Source organism: Ambystoma mexicanum, chromosome 1p (genome assembly GCF_040938575.1).
Source record: "Ambystoma mexicanum isolate Mex_15411 chromosome 1p, UKY_AmexF1_1, whole genome shotgun sequence".
Taxonomy (NCBI): domain Eukaryota; kingdom Metazoa; phylum Chordata; class Amphibia; order Caudata; family Ambystomatidae; genus Ambystoma; species Ambystoma mexicanum.
Genome location: NC_090921.1, coordinates 1,207,504,259 through 1,207,531,673, shown reverse-complemented (window position 1 = coordinate 1,207,531,673; position 27,415 = coordinate 1,207,504,259). Strand labels below are relative to the sequence as shown.

Sequence of the window (27,415 nt, the reverse complement as noted above, 5' to 3'; positions counted from 1 at the left end):
GATTTAGTGCCGCAAAAGCAGGTCAGCCAGGGCAATGGGGCAAGTGATAGGATTATCACAAAATGGCACTGCCCTGGTGCATGTTTTCGCATGCTTTTAATGGACATAAACTTTGCTAAGGTCCATAGGAAATGTTTCTAAAATCGAGCGATTTAGGCTTAAAAACACAAGGGCAATAAACATTTTTGACAGAACCATTCCTTTAAGGGCATTGAAGACCTAGATGTTTAATTTACTATGTCCTTTATTCTGTAACTGTTCTTTTGCTATTTTTGCCCTATTGCAGAGTATGGCAATCTTGCTCACCCCTCCTCCTGTTATCTTTCTTCTCAAGGGGAATCCATTTGGCCTGGCAGTGGATCTTGGCTGCGGCACTGGAGAAAGCACTCGTTTCTTGGCCCCTCATTTCCAGAAGGTGGTTGGGATTGACATTAGCGAGGCTCAGATCCGAGAAGCAGAGAGTGTCGGCACCTTCCACAATGTATCCTACGTGTAAGTTATGACTTCCCTTTGCAGAGTATATCAAGTAAGTTTATCAACAATAACTGGATGTGATTTAGAGAACGTAATCTCTCAATAATCTGTACCTGCAGGAAATAATATGTTGGCAAAAGTAAAAGTCAAATTTAAAAGGTGTCAATTAACACATGGGGTTTTAAATGGATACTAGCATAAACACTGGGATCCTAAAGAAAAGAAGAAGCTAAAGATATCTTCAGTAAATATGAGGAAATATGTAAAGAGGCTGAAATGACGTCAGACTTACCTGAAAGAAATTAGCAGTCTTATTTGAATGTTTTGTGTCTGTCTACTATCCAGGTTTAAGGAGAATATCAGAACTAACTACAGATATGTGTAAGCAGTTCTTCTGATGCTCTTTGCAAGAATTCACAAAAATACTAACCTTGCGGTACTTTGCGCTTTATCTTTTATTCTTCTGCTCACATTTGATTTTCCCTCTGCTGTGCACTCCTCTGCCCTTCCTCTTGGAAAACTGAAGGAAGGTGTGAAATGGGATCCAAAAGTTCTTCTGGACATTTTGTATAAAAGTGGCCCAATATACCAACAAACGAGCGAGTTCATTGAGTATCCCAAACCTTCTAAGAAGGGTTTAATATCGCCCATATTTCCCGCTCGTTGACGTTTACAGAAATCATTTATGGCTGAAGGCAAAGTCCAAAACTGGTAAGGTGAGAAAAATACTAATATCTTGAGCGTTTCCTCTGGTTTTTCCTTACCAAACAATCGAATCTATCCTGCAATCAAGGATTTTCTGCCACAATCCACGCCACTGCTCTGATTAGGATGATCTTTTTCTACTAATTATTTCAGCCAGATGAGGATTTAAATTTCACGTCAGTGGAGCTACTGACACACTGAATTGGGAAGCAGGACTATTGATAACAGAGGGCGCCCAAGGGCGGGTAAATGGAGCAAGGCATCAGTTGCTCTAGAAGGAAAATGAAATTAGAGTCTTTGTGGTGTTCTTGTTACCAAAGGACATTGCTTTACTCGGTGACATCTATTTGCTTCGCATATTTACATTCATAATCACCTTGAATAATGTGGCTTTCACTACAGTTTTAATCAATTCAAAGCAATTCTTCAGAACTTTAGGGTTAAAAGCTGTGGTTTGGTGCCAGTGACCTGATTCATCACAGACAGAAGAACAACTTGAGATGAGGAAAGAAAATCTAGCTAACTCTGGTGGCTAGTGAATTATTTGATTGGAGGGGGGCAAACATCCGCTGACTGATAGTAGCAATGGAGCCTGGACTGGCCAAGATGGGTTTAGGAGGCGGATCTCCCCCAACAAATGTTTTTAAATAATTGAGTAAAAGTGCATTTTACAGAACATGTTTCATCAGTTTTCATGCTGACTCTTTTCATACATGACCATGCTGGTACACTTATGTATGGCAATATTCCCACATACAACATACTCATGTTTGCCCATAATTCCAGTAACAATATTATAAGAAAACATGTGCATGTTGGTTCCACCAATGGATGCCAGTATTGCCATGTAAGAACATTCTCCAGTTACCTTGCTCATATTGCCAGTGAAAAAGGCATGCCACCGTAAGAAAACATGTCTATGTTTGCTGCACCAATGTGCATAAGAACACACATCATCTTGGCATTGCCCAAAATGCCAGTAAAACATACTATGCCACTGTACAAAAACACCCTTTCTGGCTGCCCCAATGTATCCTCCACAGCTCCTACATGCAAACACTTTTTTAAGATGACTTTGCTCATAATGGCAGTAAAGCATAATATGCCACTGTAGGAAAATGCCCATACTGGCTGCACTAATCGAGACCAGTGTTCCACATCAGTACATTCATTAAGTTGGCTTTGCATACAATGCCAGTAAAACATGTCATGCCACTATAAGAAAATGTCAATGCTGAATGCACTAATATGGGCCTCCTTGACCACCCCATGTAAGAATACTCATCAAGTTAGCCCATGATGTCAGTAAAATATGCAGTGGTGTACGAAATCATTCATACTGGTTGCTCCAATGCCACCCACCTGTGCCTAACTCCCTGGCCTGCAGGCGCACACACACACACTCATACCCATTCACAAATGCAGCAACGCATCCATCCATCTCTCTCATTCACATGCCAAACCCTACTGAACATTAACACTGCATTTTCATTCACTCATGCACACATTCACACAGCAATCTCATGTGCTTACCAATTTTGCCGGCAAGTGCATTTCAGTCCCATTGAATATATAGTAGCTCATTTGAAACAAGGGTTTGCTGTCATATTAAAAAATCTAGCAGCCCTTTTGGAAAGTTCCATACTATCCTGTTGGCAGTAAAGCTGTTCTGCTGATAAGTAATGATATTGATCCTCTACATGAATTGACGTTTTTCTCACCACTTACTTAGCCCCCTTTATAGTGCTCATAACTCTGCAATGTGAGCCAAATAAGAGCAACAACATCATTTACATTCCCAATAAAAAGTGTCTCAGCTTTACCCTGAAGACTGTTTATTTCACCACCGAAAAGTATCGCAGCCCTGTCAAGAAGTGGGAGGCAACGTTTCCTCAACTGGGATGTGATGTATAACTTCCACGCTAGACACATTTCGACAGCAGACGCATTAGCCCACCAAGCTGCATCACCACGACTGGAACCAGGAACCAGGACCTGTAACAAAGATATCTTCAGTCGATGTACTAACCATGTGAGTTATATCTCATAGCAGTACCGTGCCTGTGCAAGTTAATGAAGCAGTAACAGTCCCTAACTTACTGAAACGGCAAGGATAAATGGGTGTTTGATTGAGATCACTATTGGGCTAAAATCGTCCAAAAAGTAATATAACTTTCCACACTATCCGCCACCATGCATTATACCTGCCCCGGACAAAACTAGACTCTTAGAGCGTATGCTAATTCAGCCTTGGCCCTCTCTGCTGGGGCATTAAACAAGCGCAGATGCTGTGCCGTTTAGTGGTGTATTGAAAAGCTTGGCACTACAAGAAGGGTGAAAACGGTCAGATTAAAAACACAGTAGATGTACTGCAAAATCTCGCACTGCTACAGTAAGTGTATAGATGTTCTTCTAGGAATTGTCCTATGGTTCTCTGAAGTGTGTAAGGTGATTTTGAAAACGATATAAAACCAATACACTATGTCAAACCACATTTCCGTAAACATGTAAAGTAGCACAGCTTAAAACTATGGGAGGAGTAAGGCTAATTTGGGTCTGCTGCATTTCTAAACTGTAGAATGTAGATTAACCAAATTTTGCTGCAGCAGGTGCATTATCTCATTGAGCTAACAGTCCAGAACGTGCCCAGCGAATCCAAAGGCTAAACATAAATCCCTAGAGTAGGTGCTTTTGCATACATGTTTCCTGACAGGATGATTACCTGGGAAGGCTCTTTGGACAGTAATAGAACCAGTCACAGATTGGAAATACCTGAGGTGTGACTGGCTGTGCCCCAACTTCACTTGTGAGGTCTATTCTATATAGAAAGCACACTATGTATATACAGAGCAGTGCCTTTCAATCGGATCCGATGCATCTCTTCAAAATCGAGCCGCATTTGAGAATTCCAGAAGCATCTCAACACCCAGCTTAAACCGCACAATTGGCAACAAAAACAGCAATTGTATACATAAAAACGAATCCCTCCTGAAGAACCATGCCAAACTTAGCATGGGGAAACACGTGTAGAGGGTGATAGCTCAGAGGATGCTAGCTCAAACAGCTAGCAACAGAAGGGAATGGAAACAAAGGTTATTCTTTTCTATCTTGAAAGTAAAGAAATGTGAATGAAAATTATTCTTTAATGTTCTAACATTTGTAAATTAAAAAAAGAAAAACGTATAAAAAGGAATGAAGCAATTCTGAAAACTTTTTTTGAATGCAATCTAAATTTGGAGCGCAAAAGTGGAGTCTCGGTGGTTTCTTTTACTTTCAAGGGGTTGTAGTGTTGGGGGACTGCCAGTCACACTTGTCAGTGATAGAAGAGAACGAGGCCATGAAAGCTACAGCTTTGGCATCACTATGATGTTCGGTTCGACATTCAGTGACAGATTCCCAGACTGACTGTATACTCTGCCCAGGTTGGAGGTTGGTAAAAGATGGGGCATGATGATTCGATCTTGGGTGCGTTCGCTCTTGCACTCTTCTCTCTCTCTCTCTCTCTCTCTCTCTCTCTCTCTCTCTCTCTCTCTCTCTCTCTCTCTCTCTCTCTCTCTCTCTCTCTCTCTCTCTCTCTCTCTCTCTCTCTCTCTCTCTCTCTCTCTCTCTCTCTCTCTCTCTCTCTCTCTCTCTCTCTCTCTCTCTCTCTCTCTCTCTCTCTCTCTCTCTCTCTCTCTCTCTCTCTCTCTCTCTCCTTCCTACACAAACACACTCAGGTTCGGACTGGCCTGTAGGGCAGTAGGGCAGTCCCCGAAGTGCTGGGAAAACAGGCTGCTGTGGACCAACTTATTTTCTGTCGAAAGCAGGCCAGAGTGATGAGTTACTTCACTGTGCAATGCATGGTAAGAACATTGAATGGGCCTCATTACATGTTGTGCGGTAACCATGGCGCTATTAGCGCCATGGTTGCCGCCGTTATTTTAACGTGTCCGCCTTGGTGGATGGCGAAATTACCGGCCTACTCCAAGGTGAGCGGGGCCGGTAATTCCCCATTCACCAAGGCCCTTCCCCATTCCCATTTTTGCCCCCATAGGGCATAATGGGAATGGGGAAGGTGGTAATTACGGTACCGCAAATTGTGCTACCGTAATTAGCACCGAGGTCCCTTTGCGGCACCCTACTTTAACGGCTGGTAAAACCGTAAGGGGAACTCGTAGTAAGGCGGTAAGGGTTTACCGGTACCGGTGCCCTTACCGGTACCGGTAAACCCTTACCGCCTACCGTGTAATGAGGCCCAATGTCTTGACATAATTTGCCTACTTTCAGGAAATCAGTTTAAACCTTTATTTCAATATGATTCAGTGCTTACATATGTACATTCTGGTTCCGAGTTTGGTGTGTGGATTGTATATGCTCTTTCGGCACATTGGGGTAATTAGGTTTGCTTAACTACTCCACATGTGCATTATGAAAACACAGATCAAATCATAAAGCGTATGAATATATTCATATCAAAATGTAAATGCCACGCCAAACAATGAGTCTTCCAATGACCCTGAGACAGGGACATATTGAGCATACATCTAATAGGAGGGACCACTGCTGGACATGAACACAAGAACGAGAAGTCATGACCTTCCAGAGTTGGAGGAAAACACCTTGGCACCGCGAGGCACATGTGACATGAATAGCTTAACATCTGTATAATTATCTGGGGGACACAACACGAGAAAGCAGATAAGATGGTTGTTTCCCTGCCGAGCTTTGACAACTATAATGGCTAACTTATATTATACAATGACAAACTCTAGTAGCCAAAGCAGACTGACTATAGACTGGTTACATGCTTAATCACGAAACACAGCACAACAGTCGTGCAGAGGCAGGTACCGTCCTATAAAGTGCGTTTTCATAATTAAAAGCCTATTGCAGCAAAAGCTTGATTTAGAGATGAGAGTTCCCCAGACACTGCGCCCAAAAAGGGTGCCGAGACTGCACACTCAAGGCTAAATTTGCTAAGCTCCACAAATGTGTGGAATGTAAAGAAGCCCCCAAGATGAATTGTCGATACATGAAAAAAGTGGGGTACCGCAACAAACTCCAGTGTCTATGCATTCCTGCCCTCAGCAAAGATGGCCTGAAGGGGTCACTGACAACCAAAACAAAACATGTGAGTGGCGGTAGATGCTTACACTTGAATAGAGAGGGGACTGGTCAAATGATACAGAGCATCTTAGAGTGGTCTGCCCTTAGCAAAGATGGCCTGAGGGGTCACTGACAACCAAAAGAAAATATGTGAGTGGAGGTAGATGCTTACACTTGAATAGAGAGGGGACTGGTCAAATGATACAGAGCATCTTAGAGTGGTCTGCCCTTAGCAAAGATGGCCTAAGGGGTCACTGACAACCAAAAGCAAATATGTGACTGGAGGTAGATGCTTACACTTGAATAGAGAGGGGACTGGTCAAATGATACAGAGCATCTTAGAGCGGTGTGGAGACTGTCCAACAACAATTTCTAGCAGACAACATAGATCTTTAATTTTTCAATGACAAATGCTGGGGCTGAGAAAAAAGTCAAATTCAAATATAGAGGACTTCTTATGGAGCAATAGAAGGATTCCGCCAATTATTTTTGGCATTTCTATCTCTTAATTCTTTGGATTTCCGGAGTATGCAATTTTCTATTTAAAGCAAGGTGTTCTTAGTAGCACAGGAAACCACGATTTGCTTGTGGTTCGTACTGTACAAGTTAACACAGCAGCTTGTGGTAACATAGGCAGTCGGGTACTGTTCACCCCAAACCTGCAAGGTATATACAGTCGCACTGTAGCACACATTGGCGAAATAATTGAGACCAGACTAGCTCCTCGTCATGTGGCACAACAAGGCCGTAGTTTCTTCTTACACATATCACACCATTAATTCAAACCAAAACATTAATATCTTTAATACCTTTAATAACACCAGATGATCATCAGCACCTTTCTGTTTATTCTTCTTTCTCATCAGTAACACCCTTTTTCTTTTATCTCTTTATTTATTTACAGCCAGCTCTCTTTTTCTCCTTATCCATTCTTTTTCAAGCATACTTGGGTCCCTCTTCCCAAACAACCCTGCACGAAACACTTTGACAGCTGCCGCTGATGGGCTGCGGGGAGCGCCGTTATGCATCCATTCCACCAGTCCACGCTGGAAACTGATGAACACTGGGGGTGCACCTCCTTTTTTACCTTGCCGCCCTCTGCCGTGGTAGGCTAACAGGCAGCAATTTACTCTTGGCTCTCTTTACCCTCCATCAGGAGGTCAGTTTTGGCACTGCTCGATCGCTTGAGTGACCACCACTGCAGAAACGAGTTTTCGCCCCTTTGCTGCCCCCAATAGTGCTGAAATTGCTTATTATTAACAGCCTCGCCGTCTTAGGGCATCCTCCAGGTTCATCAAAAAGAGATCCAACCAATGTCTGACAGGTGAACCCCGTCCTTCTCATAATACCCAGGCACTCCTAGGTTTGTCAGCCTATGCCTGATTGTTGAGAAGCCAGCCCCCTGCAAAATGTTGCCATTGCCACGTTCAATTTCTTCCTTGACTTCTCCACCACGGAGTTTGAATAAGACCTTTTCCATGCAAACCTAGGAATCATCTCGGACCAAATCAACTCGCAAGCCCCCCGGTCCTTGCTCAGTGCCAACCGTGTGCAGCGCATTTAGTTCAACAATTGCCCTCTGCCCAGTTGGGCCAAGGCGTTCCTGCCTAAATAAATTATTATTATGTCAGGGGGAGCTTTCTCCTTGTCAATCTTCCCATCGTTCTCTCCAATTCATCCCATCTCATGCCTTCCTTACCAAACCAAAGAATGTTAGTCTTAATCAAGGCCCTCTTTCTTACAATTCTCCTGAGGTTCGTCCCATTCCTCTGATCTCACTATGAATGAGTAGCCAATCACCCATGTTACCTTTCTGCTACACATGGCATCCTCTAGCATATATACATCCATCATTGGCGTGTTCTACATCTTATTGGCCCTAATGTATTTTCTATAGGCCCCCGAATTCCATTGCCTGATCTCCCTAAAACCCTGAATGCTTGCACCTTCTCCTGCTGCCGTGGTGGCTGCTCCTATTCTCAAAGAGTGGGTGCCGTACTGCTTGAAGTCCCTACCCTTCTCCTCAACACCATGCCCATGACTGCCCGGAACTGAAGCACTGTTAGAGGCAGCCCATTAATGTGGACCAGCATGTTCCTTGCGCCACTGGGTCTAACGGGCAGCAAATTGCTTACCAGACATACCAGACAGCAGGGGCTATCTCTTATGCAGCACAGGCGGATCCATTGCCCTTTAGCTGCCCGATCCACCTTTGACTTCCACAGTAATATGGCCACCTCCTGCTCCTGCAATTCTACGTCAGCCTCCCTGAGGAATGCTTGGCCATCGCCTCCCTTGTTTGTCGCAGCAAGCTTGCTAAAGGCCCCAAAAAAACCTGAAGCTGAATGCTCTTCTGAAGCGTTTGGTCTCGTATTCGCCTTCGCATATGACTGTAGTCTTGCTCATGATACCTGCCAGATCCTCGAAAGTGATGGGGCGTCCCTGATCTGTCTCCCTGCCTTCAAGCCTCCCCCAGCTTTTCATGGATGCCCTTATAACCTCGCTCTTGGTGGGGTCTTTGACTCCTCTGGTCCTGCTGAAGAATGCCACTGCTGCTAAGGTAGTTGCTGTCTATGGCCTGCTCTTCTTAAACTTGCCTCCTTTATGAATTTTTCCACGTCCTGCACTACAATATTTCACTGTGCTTCATTATTGCCAGGAAGTTATCAAAATGCCCCTTGTAATGCTGCAACGTACCTGGGGCCAATGAATTCTCCACGCGTGTCATTAGAACATCTTCGCTATCCCCCAGAGCCACTCCGGCATTGCTGACATCCCCTCCTCTGCCCACGGTGCGAGCTGCCTGAATCTCTGCCATTGCAAATGAGACAAAAGTGTCAGATGTGCTGTTCTGCACATGTGGAATATGCCTCGTCCTAACCTCTGTGTTCATTCTCAGCCCATTAAGTGCAAAGAAACACTGCACGGCAAGCACCACCAGGCAATTTGCTGTGCCGCTATTCACTACCTGAACTACTGCTTGGTTATCACACCATAGTGTGATGTTCTTATTGGCCAACCTCTCCTGCCAGATGTAGAAGCTAAATGCAATGGGAAACAGCTCCCGCAACGTCATGTTGCCCATTAGCCTCTCCTCCTTCCATGCCCCTGGCCATACACTTGCGCACCAACTACCTGCCAGAAATGCTCCAAATCCCACATCTCCTGAATCATCTGTGACCAGCTCCATCTCTTCTCTAGACTGTCATGGATCCCTCCATACTGACAACCCATCGAAGGATTCCAGGAAACTTTCCCAGACGTAGAGGTGTCTCTTCAGTCCCCTCTCCAGGCGCACATGGTGATGTGCTTGTGCCAATCCCACAGTTTTTCAGGCAAGCCTTCTCGCAAATACCCTGCCAGCTGCGACTACCCTCACTTCAAAGTTGAGTTACCACATCAGTTTCAGCAGTTCTGCCAAGGTTGCTATCTCTTTCTTCCTAATGCCATGCACAGCCTTCTTAAACTGCTCTACCTTCTACACAGGTAGCCTGCAGAGACCCTCTATGGTATTGATTCTGATACCGAGGAATGTCAGGCTTGTTGTTGGCCTAACCATTTTATCTTTTGCCAGTGGGACTACTAAACGATCCGCCCATTTCTCAAATTCACTGAGCGCTTCCTCACATCCATCTTCACCTTTCTTCCCGAACAAACAAAAAATTGTCCAGCTAGTTTGCCACTTTTGCCCCTGAATATCTCCTCCTCACTGCTGACTCAATGAAGGTACTGAATAGCTTGAAGTAGTGGCACAAGATAGTAAAGCCCATAGGCATGCATTTGTCAAAGTAGAGCTTATCTTGAAATTGAAGCCCCAGCAACCTGAAACTTTCTGGATGGACTGGCAATAGTCGGAATTTGGACCCAATGTCCACTTGCGCTAAAAGAGCTCCTATGCCCACTTCCTTTACCACGTCAAGTGCCTCATCAAAAGACGTGTACCCCAATGAACACTGGTCTGGATCTAGACCACTGTTTATGGATGTTGCCTTAGGGTATGAGAGATGGTGAATTAATCTGCCCTTCTTTGGGACCATCCCTAGGGGGGAAACCACACATTCCTTGAATGGGGCAACTTTGAATGGCCGCTCTATCCTACCCAGCTTTATCGGCCTCTTAATTTTTTGGTTTGATGGCTGCTGATTTCAGGTTTTTGGAGATCGACCCACTAAAAACAATGTGACTTGGTATCTTGATCCCCTCTGAGAAACCTTTTAAGAGTGTCTCTGTTGCTATTCCGTCATGATATGTGTTCAGCAGGGGCCACAATGTCTCGAACTTGATCGGGGTTGCGGTTGTTTCCATCAACCTAGGTCCCCCCTTCGTTCTGCTTTTTATGCTCGATCTGCTTAGAGACCTGTTGTTCCTTAGTTCCACACCGGGCAGACGTGTGGTCTCTTCCGATTTGCTGCACACGTGCCTGAACTTACAGTTGGCTTCCCAAGGGCAATTACCCTTTTCAAATTTCCAGCAGGTGGTGTCTTTCCCTGATCTTAAACCCCTCAACGAGGCACCACCCCCACCCAAAGGGCTGCCTTTCTCTTTCGCTATTCTGATAACTCCTGCCCTTCCAGCTCGGCATGGGGTGGTAATTCCCACATTAGGGTCGAGAACTCTACTCAAATAAGAATGTCTTTAGGGACCACCGGAAGGCAGTTGGGATTTGCTTTTGTCTAATATTCACTGGAAATTAGTTCCAAATGTTTGCCGCACAGATTGGAAAGGAGCTGCCCAGTCCAGTCTTGTGTTTAAATCCTCCTTGTTTAACCGACGCCTGATCAGAAGAGCGAAGGAATCTGGCCGGGGCATAGCTTGATACTAGTGATTTAGATAAGCAGGTGCCTGGACATAATGCACCTGTGGACTAGCATAGCCGACTTGAAGTAGGTTTGTGCATGAACCAGGAGTCAGTGTAAATCTCTCCTGTGATTGGAGATATGCTCTCTCCTCAGTATTCCTTTAATGATGTGCACTGCATCATTCTGGATGGCCTGACATTTATGAAGAGATGACTTATTGGCTCTGGTCAACAGAGCATTACAATAGTCAAGTTGAGGTAAGATGGTAGCCCACGCTATTGTGACCAAGTTGTTCTTGGAGAGAACGGGCGGATGCTACATAAAAGACTAAGATGATAGGGACATGTCCTGGCCATTTGTGTAACTTGAGTCTCAGCTCTTAGTGTGGGCTCTAGATGCTAGTTATTTTAACCTTATTAAGGGCACGGATCTCATTGTTCAGAATCTTAAAGCTTTGATAATCTGGATGCCATTTAGATCTTGCTTGGCTAGATCTGAAAATCAAAGGTTGTGTTATGTTCCCGTTCAGACAGAGCCAATTGTTTGTCATCCATCATTCTGCCAGGTGATATTTATCTTCGACATTGGCCCTGTAGACTCGTAACTTCCACTAACCTCGAAGACAATTTGCGTGTCACCGGCATAGCTTGTAAAGAAAATCCCTTTATCCTCTAATAGTGTACAAAGAGGTTTGGTGTAAATATTAAAGAAGGTCGGAGACATGCATGCGCCCTGCAGGACGCCGCATCTGATGGGTTCTGGTGGAGATGAGGAGTCCCTCCAATAGAGGCTGGATTGGCGATGGGGACAGAAAAGATTTAACCCATGACATTGTGTCATCGCTGCAGTTATCCAATCCTCCGAAGGTGTTAATCAGGCTTTCGTGGTCTAAGAGATCATCCACCACTGATAGGTCGACTAAGATTCGGAGGCCAGTCTTCTCTTTGTTAAGGATGCTTAGCATGTGGGTTTGCAAGTCAATAAGGGCATCTAAACCCTGACTGTCGGATATGAAGGAGAATGTTAGAATCTATGAATAGTTGAAACTGGGAGGTGGTCACTTTGTCCAGAACCTTTAAGAAAAAGTTGGAATTAGTAATGGGCCGTAGGTTAGAGGCCAACTTAGGGTCCTGACTTTTTTTTTACCAGAGGGGTGACAGAAACAGACTTTATGGCCATGTGTATATGATTGTCTCAGAAGGATGCATTAGCCAGGGGGGTTAGAAATGGGTCAAATACTTTTTTATGCTCTAGAATAAGTTTTGGAGGAAGAATATTTCCTGGACAAGAAGCTGGATGCAGAGACTCAAGTGTTCTTTCCATGTCTGCAAGAGAAACGGGGGAGAAACTGAATTTGGGAAGACCCTCTTTTATGTGAAGAGGGTCATCCACATCAGTTCTAGCAGGAAAGGAAGCTAGGTCATTTTGTGTCTTATCATGTGCTTTTGCCACTTTGGAGGGAAGGCTGTTTGTACGTTAGTACAATCTTGCAGTGACAGTGAAAATGAAAGGGATAGAGAGTTGGGCAATTCCATTGATTTTATGATCTCGAACAACTTCCTTGAATTGTTTGGAGCGTCCTTTATTTATTTGTCTAAGAATTTCTTTTTTGTTGGGATGATGATGTTTAATAATGTTTTTCATGGTTTTTCCAGGCGATTTTATTAGCCTCTGAGGGATTTTTTCAGCCTTTTGATTCTAGTTTCCTTTTAGTCTTTTTTGTTTGAAAATGGGCATTTCTATCTAGTAGTTCTGCCATTAAGCTATTATAGGGGGATACCAAGTGCTCAGCCGTATCCATGTCAGAAATACTCGACATGATGCCTGTAAGGCACTCTTCCAAGTCAGATGACTTTGACTTTAGCTTTTTAATGTTACGACTGAAGATTTTTTTAGACAAGTTACTGATTTTAGGAAGGGGTTCTTGGAAATGAACTTGAAACTCCATCATATAATGGTCCGACCAGACTCAAGGGGAGGTAGAGCCCACCTGCACTGTTAGATTTCGTGCAGCCACCCAGTGCAAAATGTTGTTCTTGCCTGTGGTGGGTTCATTATTACAAACTTGGAAATCCATGGCCCTCATTAGGACCCTGGCGCTAAGTGTTTAACGGCGGCGTAAAAGGCTGCGGCGCCGTTAAACACTTAGCGCCTTACTACGAGGTCCCTTTGCGCAATTTGCGGTACCGTACTTAGCGCCTTCCCCAGTCCCATTGAGCCCTATGGGGCAAAAATGGGAATGGGGAAGGGCCAATGTTCAATGGGGAATTACCGCCCCGCCAACCTTGGAATGGGGTGGTAATTCCCCATTGAACATTGGCAGACTTGTCACGATACCGGCACCAACCATGGTGCTAATAGCGCCATGGTTTAGAGCCAGTATCGTGATGAGGCCCCATATCTTTAAAGGATCATTCCAGATCTAAAGCGTCTCTGTCCGCCTTATTTCCACGTCAGCCATTTAAGTCGCTGAGAAAGAGCGTGGAGCAGTTTGGGCCTAGATAATTGCTCATGATCTGGCATATCTCTTCATTAAAACCTGGCATATCCACATGGGAGCAGTAAATAAGAACAATATTAGTGCAAAAGTGATGCGAGAGGGTTATTTTCAAGCGCACTGTACGATTTTGCAGTCTTGGCAGGTGCAAAGGGTGGGGAAGAGTTTGAATTTACTTTTTGCAAAAATAGCGACACCGCCCCTGTGACCTAGTGTATGGTTCTTACAATTTATGGAATAGCACTCTGGAACTGCCAGTGCAATCATGGGGCCACTGGCCTCCGTGATCCAGGTTTCAGAGAGGAATAACATGTCCCGGTCTCTTTCAAGAATCAGGTCATGAATTTCAGTTGCATGCCTGTTGAATGACCTGGTGTTTAACAAGATCATTTTCAAGGCATTCATAGGTTTAGTTAGTAGATCACTTTTCCTCTGTTCTTCACTAGGAAAGGGGACCCTGGCCGGGAGGCTGTTGTTGGAGAGTTTTGCTTCACAGAGACCCATCCAGTTGCAACTAATGAACACCTTTGTAGTGGCGGCTACAATAGCTCGGATGTTTTGATCCAGGGTGGCTAGCGGGTTGACTGCTATCCAGCCGTGGCTATCTGGGTCAGGGTTGATGAGCTTGAAGTAAGTACTGGTGCATCAGGAATCAGCCAAGTGTCAGGGGCTGGGCCTGAGACCAAGCAAGACTGTGAGGATCACAGAACTGAGGCAGGATTACGTGGTGGCAAATTGATGGCAGGTGCTAGGTCCGGGGATGCAAGTGCTTTAGTCTGCAGACACCTATTTACAATGGCTAAGCGAATAGGCTTTTGAGCCAGGAGGAGCAAGTTGAGTTAATCAATATAACCCATGATGCACACAAAGTAAACTCAAGCACACAGTGTGCTCCTGCAGTAAAGAACAAATTGCTCAAGCTTAACAAAATGAAGTAGGTGTTTTGTGATGTATGCTTAATGTAGTGGAAACGGAACGCCAAGCAGCTCCCAGACTTACTTTGAAAGCAGCAAGACAGGGCAGGCGATTGGAAGCAACAAACGCAACGTCCAATGTCGGATGATGGCTAGCGAAGACCGGCCTGGACTCAGGTGTGCTGGCGCTGGTGCACCTGGTCACCTTATTGGTAGAGCACTGGGGCCGCTGGGAAAGGTAGTTTTTCCCACCCAGCGTTTTCAGGATGACACTTAAGTTTGAAATCTAGATGCTGCTTTACAAGCAAGGTTCTAGGTCCTGCATAGAGTGTAAAAGTACACACATGTGGCTGCTCTGATTCTCCTCAGTAGGTCCACCATCTCCTCCGCACTGTCCATTCTCTGTTGTCACTCCATTCCATCGGTGCCCTCAGCGCTCGTTTTCTTCACAACTTTCTGCTTTGCCTTATGTATTTATGTATTTATTTGTTTGGTGGGTGCTTCTCCTGGTGTTGGCCCCTACTTAGCCAGACCTTCAATTGTCATTGTTATTCCTCCTCATCTTCGGCATTTATCGCAAATTCTGCCTGCACCAGCAATGTGCCCACCTCCAAAAGTATTGGGACGAGGAAGCTCTTCCTATCATGCAATCCTTATTACTTTGTGCCAACCCAAAATGGTTGCTAAACTGCAGCCGCAAGATCTTCTGTGACAAAGGTGCCTGATTAGCTTCTGTGCTCTGCTGGGTAAAATTGAAACACTTACCCATGTTTCTCGGCAATGTGCCTCATGTCATCAGCACCTTGATCTGCTTCCCGATGTGCAGCACGCTCAGCGCAATGCAGCACCTTTGGTTCCAGGCTCGCTCGGGACTCGCCTGCAGTCTCCCGGTCCCACCGCACTGCTGCATGCAAATCAATCAGACCAGGGACAGAAAGGCACATCAAATGGGAATATACACCGGCCGACAGAAAGGTAGGCTTTGCTATCCATGCCCTGAGCAGGGTGCAGGCCGAGTACAATAGGGTAAAGTCTAATCAAATTGAAATGCGCAACAGCACAGCAAGAGGGGAAGGTTTGAAGCAGCATGCAAACTGCAGTTCCCAAGTCCTGTGCGACAAATCTTCTCCTGCTGCAGGGGGAGCGATTGTGTAAAGAGACCCCACCCCCTATGCAGGCATTATATAGAGGCCACCTTTTATGGCCCTATTTCCCCTTCCTGGGGAGTCACCAGTGTTAGGGAGAATTCTAATAAATGTGCTAATTCCCTTCACCTTAGAGACCCCCAGCAACTTTGCTGGATTTTGAGGACTTGATTTTTTTTACCTGGAGAGAGTGTAAGCCTTTTTTCCCACTCTCTCATGTATTTTGATATGTCTTTTACTCTTGTGTTCTTCGATTATGGGGTTTTAGATGGTTTATAGGGAAAACATCGAGAAAAAAAATGTCGAACAACAAAAATGTGGAAAAAAATGTCGAAAACAAAAATATCGAAAAAATATACATATAACAGAAAGAGTCAATATGTTGAAAAATAAATGTCGAAAATAAGTAGACAAAAAATAGTACTATACCAATATAAAATGTCATAAATAGTACCGTTTAATGGGGGGGGTTCCCCCCAACCCACCCTGAACCGACATCCCGCGGCCACCCACCATTCCCCCCCCTGCCCACGAACCACCATCACACCCCTCATATACAACAGAAAAGGGTAGAAAGGGTTAAGCACATAGGAGACAAACACGAGTAAAGAACCTTGCATAGGTACCAAGGAACGAATAACGGTTGTGAAAAACCGTCATTACTTGACAGAACCACACTTGAGATCGGACTGCAGGAACTTGAACAGAGTTTTTTCAGAATAATACAGGTAATAATAACATAACTAACATTTAACTAAACATTGATGTATCTTAACCATAAAAAAACGTGTGACAGGATTGATAAAACAGTTAATTTTCCACATTATAAACAATGGAGAACAAGGTGGAGTTTATCACCAAACAAAAAGGAGGAAAACAAATGATTTTGAATGGTTATATTTTCTATAAAGAAGCCGAGAAAAATGAACGCACTTATTGGAAGTGCGCAGAGTATGGAAAAACAAAATGCAACGCAAGAGCAATAACTGCAGCTACGAATGTAAAAACCAAAAATGAACACAACCATCTACCAGATCAAACTAACATCATAATTGAAAAAACAATTAATTAACTAAAACAAAAAGCAATAGAAAGTCAAGGAGAAGCGAGTGGGTCAGTGATTTCAAGTGTTTGTGATAAGTTAAAAATTCATATATCGGCACAATTACGAGGAGAAAAATTAATAAAACGTACAATAAACTGTACCAAACAATAAAAGGAAAATCTGCCACGGCACCAATGGTGTATTCAGGAATGGCAATACCATAAGTGTTTAAATTGACCGCAAATGGAGAAAGTTTCCATCATGCCACACTGGAAATAAACAATGAAAAAATAATAATTTTTTCGACCGCTGCCAACTTTGTACATCTCAGTCAGAGTCAACATTGGCAAAGCGACGCCACATTTTAAGTGTGCCCACAACCGTTTCAACAATTTTTCACAGTACATGGGACAATTAATAACAAAATCATACCACTTGTATATGTTTCAATGCCAAGAAAAAATGAGGAAACCTACAAAATCGTGTTTAGCAAAATTAAAGAGACTGCACCTGATTCCCATCCGAATACAATAATCATGGACTAACAAATCACACAAATTAAGGCATTTTCAACAGTATACAAAGAAAGAAGGGTACAAGGATGCTTTTTTCATTTTACACAGAACATATGGAGAAAATTACAAAAACTAGGGTTAAGCACGAAATATACAGAGGACAGTTCATACCAATACGACATAAAAAACTATTGCTTTGGCTTTTGTAAAAGAGGAACATGTTGTATATTTTTACGAACATTTGATTGAAAGTACATACTATAAGAATCATGAAGAGGAAAATTCAGACTTATTGGACTATATGGAGAAAACTTGGATAGGACAACTGACACGTAGTGGAACACGACGAAGGCCAAAATTCCTTGTAACATTATGGAATTGCTACCAAACAACATTAGAAAGTGAGCCACGTACCAACAATGCATTAGAAGGATGGCACAGCAGATTAAATAAAAATGTCAATATCAACAACCCAAATTTGTGGCATTTTTTAAGAGAATTACAAAATGAGGAACAGCACCAAGAATTTCGCATGTCTCAGACAATTTCATTAGCAAACCAAGAACCGAAAAGAAAAAAATACAGAGATTACGAACAAAAACTAGAACAAATAATATGAGAATTTGACAAGCACAATAAAGAAAACTTCCTCAATTCCATTGCATTTAATTTAAAATGTTTAAAAAAACTTACATTTCAGAAGCAGCTACGATCCAATGTGATTTATCCAAAAAAACCAAGCAGAAACTCCATAAATCCAAAGCTGCAGGACGTAATCCATGGAAAAATGCAAAGAAAAATCCAAGGAAAAATCCAAATATGAAACTGGAACAGTGCAATCCAGCACAGATGAAAAAGTGCAACTCCATATTAACCAGAAGAAAAAAAAACAGAAACCACGATGCACCGGAACAAAAACCATGAAAAATCCTTTAAATCCACGTATTCCAATGAAAAAACTCTGATAGGTCCAAAAAAATCCAGGAAAAAAAAGAAAATCCCAAAAATCCATGAACAGAGCAACGGAGACGCGAACGCTAAAGAAACAGTTTGGAAATGAACTTTAAAAATGGCGCCTATGTACACGTACGCACACGTAACGTACGTAAATAAACAAAACCAAATATGTCAAAAAAAGCATTGTGCACATAAGTAATACAATAACGCCATCTAATGGACGAAATATATAGTACATGTTCAACTTGCAAATAGCATGCTTTTTATTTAGTGTTAAATAAATATATATTTATTATTACATTAAAAGTTAAATAAAAAAGTATTTAAAGATAAAAATATAAAAAGTTAATATACATTGAAAAGTTAAATAAATAACTAAATATACATATGCTTACCTTGTACATTGCTTTTCTTTATATTTTTAAAAAACTGCAATTAATATCCTTACCTTATACAATGCATTTAATATTTTTGAAAAAATATAGAAACAAATTCGACATTTTATATTTTTGACATTTTTTTCAACTAAATATTTTCGACATTTTGGCATTCGAAAATATTGCATTCTAAAAAATGACTGCACACCGTTTTAGATAACTCCATAGGCATCATCTTTTCATGGGATAAACTACTGTTTCCCAGAGAATGTAAAGTTAAATTGACTTTACTAGTCTTTTTAAATTCCTAGACCCAGCACACACTATCTTACAATAGAGTGCACGAGGGGTTACATAGTATCCTCTATATCTAGAAACTCATGTAGCAGTCAAATGCTACCCTTTTTTATCGAAATGGCTGGTGGCAGTGGTTTTACAACAAACTACCATGATTTTTCCCGACCGTGAACACCGGTAGCTAAAAATCGCGGGAGCCATGTTTATCCAGGTGGTGGCTAAACCCCCTTTGTTTAAACAGGTCCCGGTCTTCCTTTTTTGCCATTTCTTTTTGGAAAGGTCCTTCTAGAGATTGTCTCTGCGTGCCAAACCAGGTTTGGTCCCTTTGTTTCTATGCCTTTGGCGGGCTTCAGGACTGAAGACCGCCTATGGCGCTTGAGTACCTGGGGTGGGAAGGAAATGAGGGAGGTGCCAGAAACACCCTGTGGTTAGTCTCCTAGGAGACCCACATGCACCTTGGCATGATTGGCTGGCTGACTGTCCGGCAAGGACAGCCACCCAGCTTGGTGAGTGGCAGCTAGGCTGGAATTAATGGAAGAAAACTGTTTAAAAGGCGAGTCTCTTGGCTTGGAAGGCAGAGTCGACCACTGGAACGAAAGAACCGAAGACGAGCTGGAAGAGGACGGCTGCTGCAACTATTGGACCGTTGGTTTGCCAGTGGAGCCCTGCTGCAGGTCCGAATTGCCAAGTTCATCTCGACAGAGAAGCCCTGCAAGGACGTCTTACTTCTTATTTTGAGTTGGTAGGACCAATCAACTCGTAAACCACCTGGACACCATTCTCGGAGCTGGTTGTATTTTCCTCAGAGTGCTGCTGGAAACCGAATAACCAGGGAGAAGGACACCAGCTTGTGTGCTTGAAGACAGCTACCGGAATCGAAGAATTGCCAGTTTGCCAGCTTTGTGACCAGTCCCCATGTAGTGCAGGAGTCCCCCGACGTCCTCCCTCTTGTCCACATGACTGGGGCTCAGGAACAGCAAGATCTGCAGGAACTGCCAGGAACAGAAGTGTTCAGCTGCATCTGTTTCTACAATATAAAGTACTGTGACAACCTGACCGAGAGAACTTACCTCTCACCGCGAAAGTTTGTAGAACTTTAGCAACTTGCAGGCCTAGTCAGCTTGTGACCTGACATATGAACCTTTCTTCCGTGAACTACTTCAGAGAACCGTGGCAAAGACTTTTCCGTTTAAATACCAGAACCGTTTTTACCTATACAAGACACTAGTCCATTAATTTTGGCCTACCTATTGCATTGAATCAACTCTTCTGGTGAACTCAAACTATTTGCACTGTTTAAGAGTAACTGTAATAGTCATTTTTATTAATGTATGCCTTTTTGCTCCTACTTCAAATGCACTGAATGCCATTTTTTCTCCTCCTTCAAAGTAGTGTAAATGTTTCAGAACCGGTTAGTGTGAAGTATTGTAGTATATTTTTGTGAGATATTGATTGCCTCCTTTTAGTGAATGTTTCCTAACTAACTATGTAATACATTAAGAAGTGTTTTACCAAGAAACCTTGAGTTTAAGTGTTTATCTGAATACGTGTGATTGTAGACTTCTGTGTAACGTCACTACAAGCTCATATTCCCTCTTGAGATAACCCTGGCTGCTCAGCTCGCTACCAAAAACTGTGTGGTACAGACTTATACCAAAGGTTGGTTTTGCTTACACCTGTAGTCCTAGTTGTGTGTAGTGGTACCAGAGGGTACTGCATTCAAACTTTGCCTAACAACCATCTTGGTGACCCCCTGCTTCCTGTGTCTTCCCCTTGCAGCAGAAGGACGGGGTCGGTGGGACTCTGTGGCTCATGTTACGCTTTGGTGCCCAAAGCCTCTTTTAGGCCGTGCCATGGGTAGAGTTTGATACAATCCCAATATTTTGCATCTGAAAAGCGTTGTTTGTTCATTTCTTGTCTCCTTTTTTAGGCTTGCCCCAGCAGAGAAGCTCCCATTTCAAGATCATTCTGTGGACATGGTTACTGCTTCAGCAGCTGCCCACTGGTTCAACACTGAGGAATTTCTAAGGGAAGTGGATCGCGTCCTCAAACCAGGCGGCTCCCTGGCTTTCTACTGCCCACTGCCACAATTTGATCTTTGTTATAAGGATTGCTCTCAAAGGCTAACAGATACCTTCGTAGCGGTGAGAAAATACAGTTTTCATTTTTATCGCTGCTAAGGCATTTGTGGCCCTGTGGACGCAATGATTCTTCTTTTAGGGGCAGAACTAAGATAATGATTGTCAGGATTGAAGTCTCGGCATCCCAAAATTTCAGCTTTTCAGGTTTTTAAAAGTAATGGTGAGGGAAATGATCTTGTATTAAATATGCAGCTTAGACACACATGATGAGATGCAAAGAAAGATGCTCCTTATGCCTAAGGTGTGTTTGAATGTGCAAATGTAGGATGAGCACATTCCAATGCCCAGGTTATTCGCTTTGTGCATTTGCTCATAGCGGAGGGTGTTTCTTTGCCTTGTCAAGTGCATTACGTGCTCATAAACGAGATGCACTTTAAAAAACACATAAAACCAAGACATCCTCCAGCTCCTGTTTGGAACAGCACAGGAGATGCGTGTTGCGTGACAGTGTCTGTCCTGTGCCTGTCAACATTTTCTTAAAGTGTGACAGCATCGGTATGAACCACTGCTTTTCCACTTGTATTTCTGTCCCTCGGATAGGAATAGAAATGCAGATTTCTTTTTCTCACATTTCAAAGTGACTGTACCTGTTAGGGCTTGTATCTGTGAAACGTGCTCCCAGTAACCAAATGGCTGCTGGGACCCGGTCAGGAATGCACTCCTGACAATAAGGTCTGCAAGGGAGCAGGCCAGCACATCCTATATGCTGCTGCCCTGCCCCCTGACATGCACAGGCCACTTTTGAGAGTAAGATGCCATGTGTACATTTCTGAAATTAACGCAAATTAAATTCATGTTTGGGAATATGCCTTACTGTGTCATAATGCAGGGAGATGGGTGGGAATAGAAATGGCGCTGTGACTAATAGGGTGCCTATTTAGCACCTGTTCATGAATGGTTGCTCCTGCCGTTCACACTTAATGCCATTCTTGATGTTGCATCTGTTCTAGCCCAATCTACAAGTGGAAAAATACAAGGCATTGCTCTGCTACACAAAGTTAGGATCTATAACTAAGTTGTACCCAGGCACATTGCTTATATTTGTACAGCAAAACACATCTAACACGTCGAACCCTAGCATGAATCACTAGGGCCAGGACCTGTAATGTGCCCAAGCCTACAAATTCACTTTTCTGAACCGTGTGTTGCAATCCCTTGGTTGTATTGTCTAACTAAAGACAACTTTAGCTCTCTGGGAGAGCTCTCGAAGATGCATATTAGAGAAGGGACCCTGCTGCCAGTCAGGTGCTCTGTGATGCATACTGGTGAAATCTATGTTATAGTAATGGAGGCAATGGTAGTGTGTACGCTAGGGAGAGGCTTTTCAGAGTTGCTTTTAAGTGCTAACTTTTGTCTCTGTGCTCACAATCTTGATGTTTTTTTTTTTTTTTTTTTACGTGAGCTGCATTACGTTGTCTTGCGCATCCCCCAGTCACTTGGCCCAAAAAACATCAACTAAGTTACTCAATCAAAAAAAAGGAAAAGTCCTCAATACACAGCTCTATGGCAAAGGCATCAACCCAGAGGAAAGGCGAAGAAAGTGAGTGAGCAGCCCGATGAAACACTTGTGTACAGGCGCGCTACACATGACTTATCATATAACATCAATGTGGACCTTTAATAAATATATACTTTCTGAGCCGGTAAGATCACTTCAAGGGGAATGCCATCTCCTCATTTACAAACTTCACAAAGCGCAAGAGGAATATTCACAAAGCACCACTGTTAAAATCCTCTCTGCACCAATCACATGCCTTGAGCTGAGGAGATGACACTGGCAATCGAATGTTAAAAGAGTTTATTTGAAAAGTTAGCAAAAATGTACATTTGAAAATGATTTAGCTTTTCTCCAATACTACTGATTAATTGCAAATGTGATAGTGTTGCATCTCATACCTGCCTTGTTCACTGCTTATTCCATGTCATTTACACATCTCTTACTGTTCAGACATGTCATTCCATGATGGCTGCCACATTACAAATACTAAGACAAGCACCCACTCCTTTTAATCTCTGGCTCGTATGAGCGTGTGGTCACTCGCCACCAGACTAAAGAAAGTACACTCAAGGGAGGAGCCCTGGTGACAATCTTTGCGTTTTCAGGCATGACCACTGCATCCTGCTGAAAGGCCTGCTTTATCGACTGCTAGAGCTGTGCTGAATGTTGCTTGAAAGGATTTGTTTTGTTTCCTTATGTCTATACATATTTATTTGCCTTCTCCTTTTATGCTGCATTACACTGCATTTTTTTGTTTCATTTGGGCCTTATGTGTTTCCACAAATAACATTTCTAAAAGGCATAAAAAAACCTTCCGTCCATCAGGCTGAACAGAAGCCATTTTACCCTTTCTAACATTCTGTCTATGTGTGTGAATAATAGATTACACATAGTGTAGCCTCATTAGAAACAGTTACTAGGTATGTAGGTCTCTGTAAGTAATCATGGCGAACTTTGCAGTGCATTTGGAGGTGCTGGTCGAACAGCTCAAAATGCTCTGCTCAGATCACTATAATTTAGCAATAATCCTTTGTTCTGCAGGCTTCACTATTAGCACCCGTAGGCAAACCCTCGAGGTGCTAGTAGCAAAAGAAAAAGAAAAAAACTGGCCTTGCTGCTTCGTTTGCAGCAGCGGCCGGGATTAGACAGGGTTGACGTGGAAATGCAAGGCAGAGCTCCACTCGGCATCCCTCTTCCATTTCCATGGCTTCAACAGAAAGTTGTGCTTGCCCGGGATCCCAGAAAAGGTAAGGAGCGAGGGATGAATTGGGGTGGCATTCTGTGCTGTGTGCTGCGGGTTCTCATTGCTCTCTCTCTGACCAGCTTAGTTAGGTAGAGGACATCTATTTGGATGTCATTGGAAGTCTCAGAAATAATTCTGGTTGTGGGGGTAGATCTGTAAGTGTACACCATATCCTGGTTCCACATGTTCCACTGAAGCCCTTCTTCTGCTTCTCTGTGCCACACTGATTATCACTGGAGCACTGAGCTGAGCATCATGCAAGAGGCATGTCCATGTGTTACCGGGAAGGGAGACATAGGTTCAAGGGGGGAGGCTTTATGGTGATCTCCTACTTTGACTCTTGATAGTCAACTTTTTACTTTGTTTTTATTTAATATGTACGTGTGTGTTCAAGTGTATGCGTGTGTGTGTATATGTGTGTGTGTGTAACGGTAGTATGAGGTGGGGTGTTGCGAGGGGTAGGTGGATATAGGGAAAGTCCCCCACACAAGTCGATTAACAAGAGGCAAAATAGAAGACCACAAATTAATTGTTGTTGATGACAACGCATAGGACCGGTGGGTGGGGTCACTGGAACGACGCACAAGTGAGGAATATGTTTAGGGGGATGGAATTAAAATAGCCTGACCAACTACTGTATGTACCATTTTATGCTGCATCTCTCTGTATCAGCACACTGGGTTTATGCCATCCTCACTTCCATTGACCCTCTCTGCCCGTTCACACACATGATCTCCCCCACATGGAGTCATAGCCGATTTAGAGAGGTGCCTTGTGTGGTCAAGCCCACCATTCTAATCACCACACTTGGCCTTTTTGAGCACCTCATTACCCCATTTAGCTAATTTACGTCCTTATACTGCATGGCTTATGACACTATACTCTTCCTTATGCTGCAACACTCCACAATGTGCATCCTCTCATTGCATCACTCTGTGGCTTTTTGCTTAACCCTATCTCTCTGATCTGTGTCTCTCTATGAAAATGCACATTCAGCTTTTCTTCACAGTAACACATACACGGATGTTAGGCAGAATCATATGCAATACCCTTTGGGAACACCACACACAATTAAGACTACAAGTGTAAGTACAATTTCACCTTTGGTACAAGCCTGTACTACACAGTAAAGTGGTAGTGATGGCTGAGCAGCCAGACTTATCTCAAGAGTAAAGTGAGCAGTACAAGAGTTTGCACAAAGGACAACAATTAGTATTGTTCAAACAAACACTGATTCAAGGTTTCTGAGAAAAACAATATACATTTATTTACACCATCATTTATAAAACAGTTCACTGTCATAAAGCAGCAGAAAATCACAGTCTTAATATACTACAACAACACCCAATCAATTCTGGACAAGTTAAGCTCAAAATGAAGTGTAAGCAAAATGGCACTCCAGCAATTTAAAAGAGAGAAAAGACAAGGTTATCCAAAATCAATAAGACCAACAAGTTATAGGCAGGGCAATCTAGAAAAGACTACTACAACTACGATTCAAGTCAATAGGTCTGGGCAAATGGTAATGATTCAGATTCTTTGCAGAGGATCACACAGTTCAAAGTAGTTAGCGGTTAAGTCTTTGCCAAGAGTTCAAAATGAAGTTGGTCGGAGGAAAAGTTATTTAAAGCAAATTCCCTGAGGCCGGATGAGCAGGAGCCCACCCCCTCCGCTCCTCATGCCAGCACAGGAGGTCTGAGGCACCGAAGGACTACTTCTAATGAAGTGCTGCTGCATGCTTACTCTAATGTAAGTTGAAATCAGACACATTGCCCCATCCCGTGTCCTAGAGATCATCTGCAATGAAGCATCCGTTCCAGCAACCCCTTAACCAGCTGAATCGATGCAAGCCGATTCCGAACACCGAAACAAAATGGCCGGCGTCATGATTGCCTAGCAACGAAGGCCGACGCTGGGAAGGCCACGATTGGCCGCTGCTGCTATTTCCTGGTGTGCAAAGCACCGGAAGGCGAGAGCCGGCTACACAACCAAGGGACCTATAAATATCACGAGCCTGCCAGCGCCCACATCCATTTTGATTCCCGGAGGCCGGATGGGCAGGAGCCCACCCCCTCCGCTCCTCATGCCAGCACCAGAGGTCCGAGGCACCGAAGGACTACTTCTAATGAAGTGTTGCAGCATGCTCACTCTAATGTAAGTTGAAATCAGACACATTGCCCCATCCTGTGTCCTAGAGATCATCTGCAACGAAGCATCCGTTCCAGCAACCCCTTAACTAGCTGAATCGATGCAAGCCGATTCCGAACACTGTAACAAAATGGCCGGCGTCCTGGTTGCCTAGCAACGAAGGCCGACGCTGGGAAGGCCACGATTGGCCGCTGCTGCTATTTCCTGGTGCGCAGAGCACCGGAAGGCGAGAGCCGGCTACACAACTAAGGCACACATAGTAAGGCACGAGCCTGTCTAAGCCGTCGGCTAGACACGCTGCCCGAACTGCCCCTCATCTTGTAAGTAAGTGAATGCTTACCTCTATACCTGCAATCTAACACTGTGAACGACGCACCTGTTATCCTGTTAACCCCAACCACTATCACTAAGAGCCCTGTGGCGCTACGCCCGCCCCCAACCCACTGACTCTCTCGAGACTCTACCCGCATCATACTCCGCCTCAGGCAGGTATTCCGCCTCGCGCACCATGGAAGTACAGTGTAAATCATGATATTGTTGTTGATTACAGTATTCAGCTCGCATAGCCTATGTGCACCCCTCTGCTCTCATATTGCTAGTAATCATGTGATCTTCGACTCGTTATGTTCCAGTGCCCCACCGCTCGTGCTGAAATATGCTTCCCTGCACCTACTGTGATTTGCAAATCTAGCTGTCCTAGTGCCCCACCGCATGTTACCTTGCATCCTCCTGCTAATGTGCGGCGTGCAACCTCAGCCTGCCATTTTCAGTTGTGTGTCGCATGGAGTTATTTAACTCCATTTGATAGGCTGGTGCATCATGGTCTCTAACAGTCCACATGGCTGCTATCAGACCACTCTAATTGTGTTGTGCCTTATGGTCGCTTACTGACCACTCTAAGTGTGTTGTGCCTTATGGTCGCTAACTGACCACTCTAATTGTGTTGTGCCTTACGGTCGCTATCAGATCACTTTAATTGTGTTGTGCCTTAGGGTCGCTATCAGACCACTTTAATTGTGTTGTGCCTTATGGTCGCTAACAGCCCACTCTAACTGTGTTGTGCCTTATGGTCGCTAACAGACTACCTTGAGTGTATTGCCCCTACGGTCGCTAACAGCCCACATAGTCACTATCAGACCATCTGCTCACCAACAGCCTAATAGCCACAGATTCGCCTATGTACACTCACAGTATCCTACTCACAAGATTACTGCCCACCCTTCTCCTCCTTATACGGTACTCTTGGGGGACCATACTCAACCACACCACAGCCCCCCTCCACTACCCACATCCATACCACACCATAACTATGCCCTCCCTCGCTCACCACACCAACCTTTACCTCAACAACCCAGCCCTTTGGATCCAACATTTTGTATCTAGACCTCTACCAAACATACCATGCTCTATCACCCTGAGAAATGCCAGACTTGGCTCTCGACTCACTCACGCCTCCCATCATTCGGCGCATCTTAACAAACTGCCACGGACCTGCACACCGTCCACACCTACGCCTAACCCTTCACCACTTCACTCTTACCTCCCTAACATGAGCAATATCAAGGATGCGTTAAT

General features: G+C 43.8%; 1 protein-coding gene across 1 annotated transcript in view; it reads left to right on the top strand.

Annotated features, from left to right (window-relative positions):
- Window positions 1-27,415, top strand: part of LOC138451817 (putative methyltransferase DDB_G0268948) — a 1,096,236-nt gene that overhangs the window by 729,204 nt on the left and 339,617 nt on the right. The window contains exons 3-4 of the mRNA XM_069604932.1: window positions 335-492; window positions 20,741-20,954. Coding sequence (XP_069461033.1) covers window positions 335-492; window positions 20,741-20,954 — 372 coding nt within the window. The remainder of the gene's footprint in view (window positions 1-334; window positions 493-20,740; window positions 20,955-27,415) is intronic.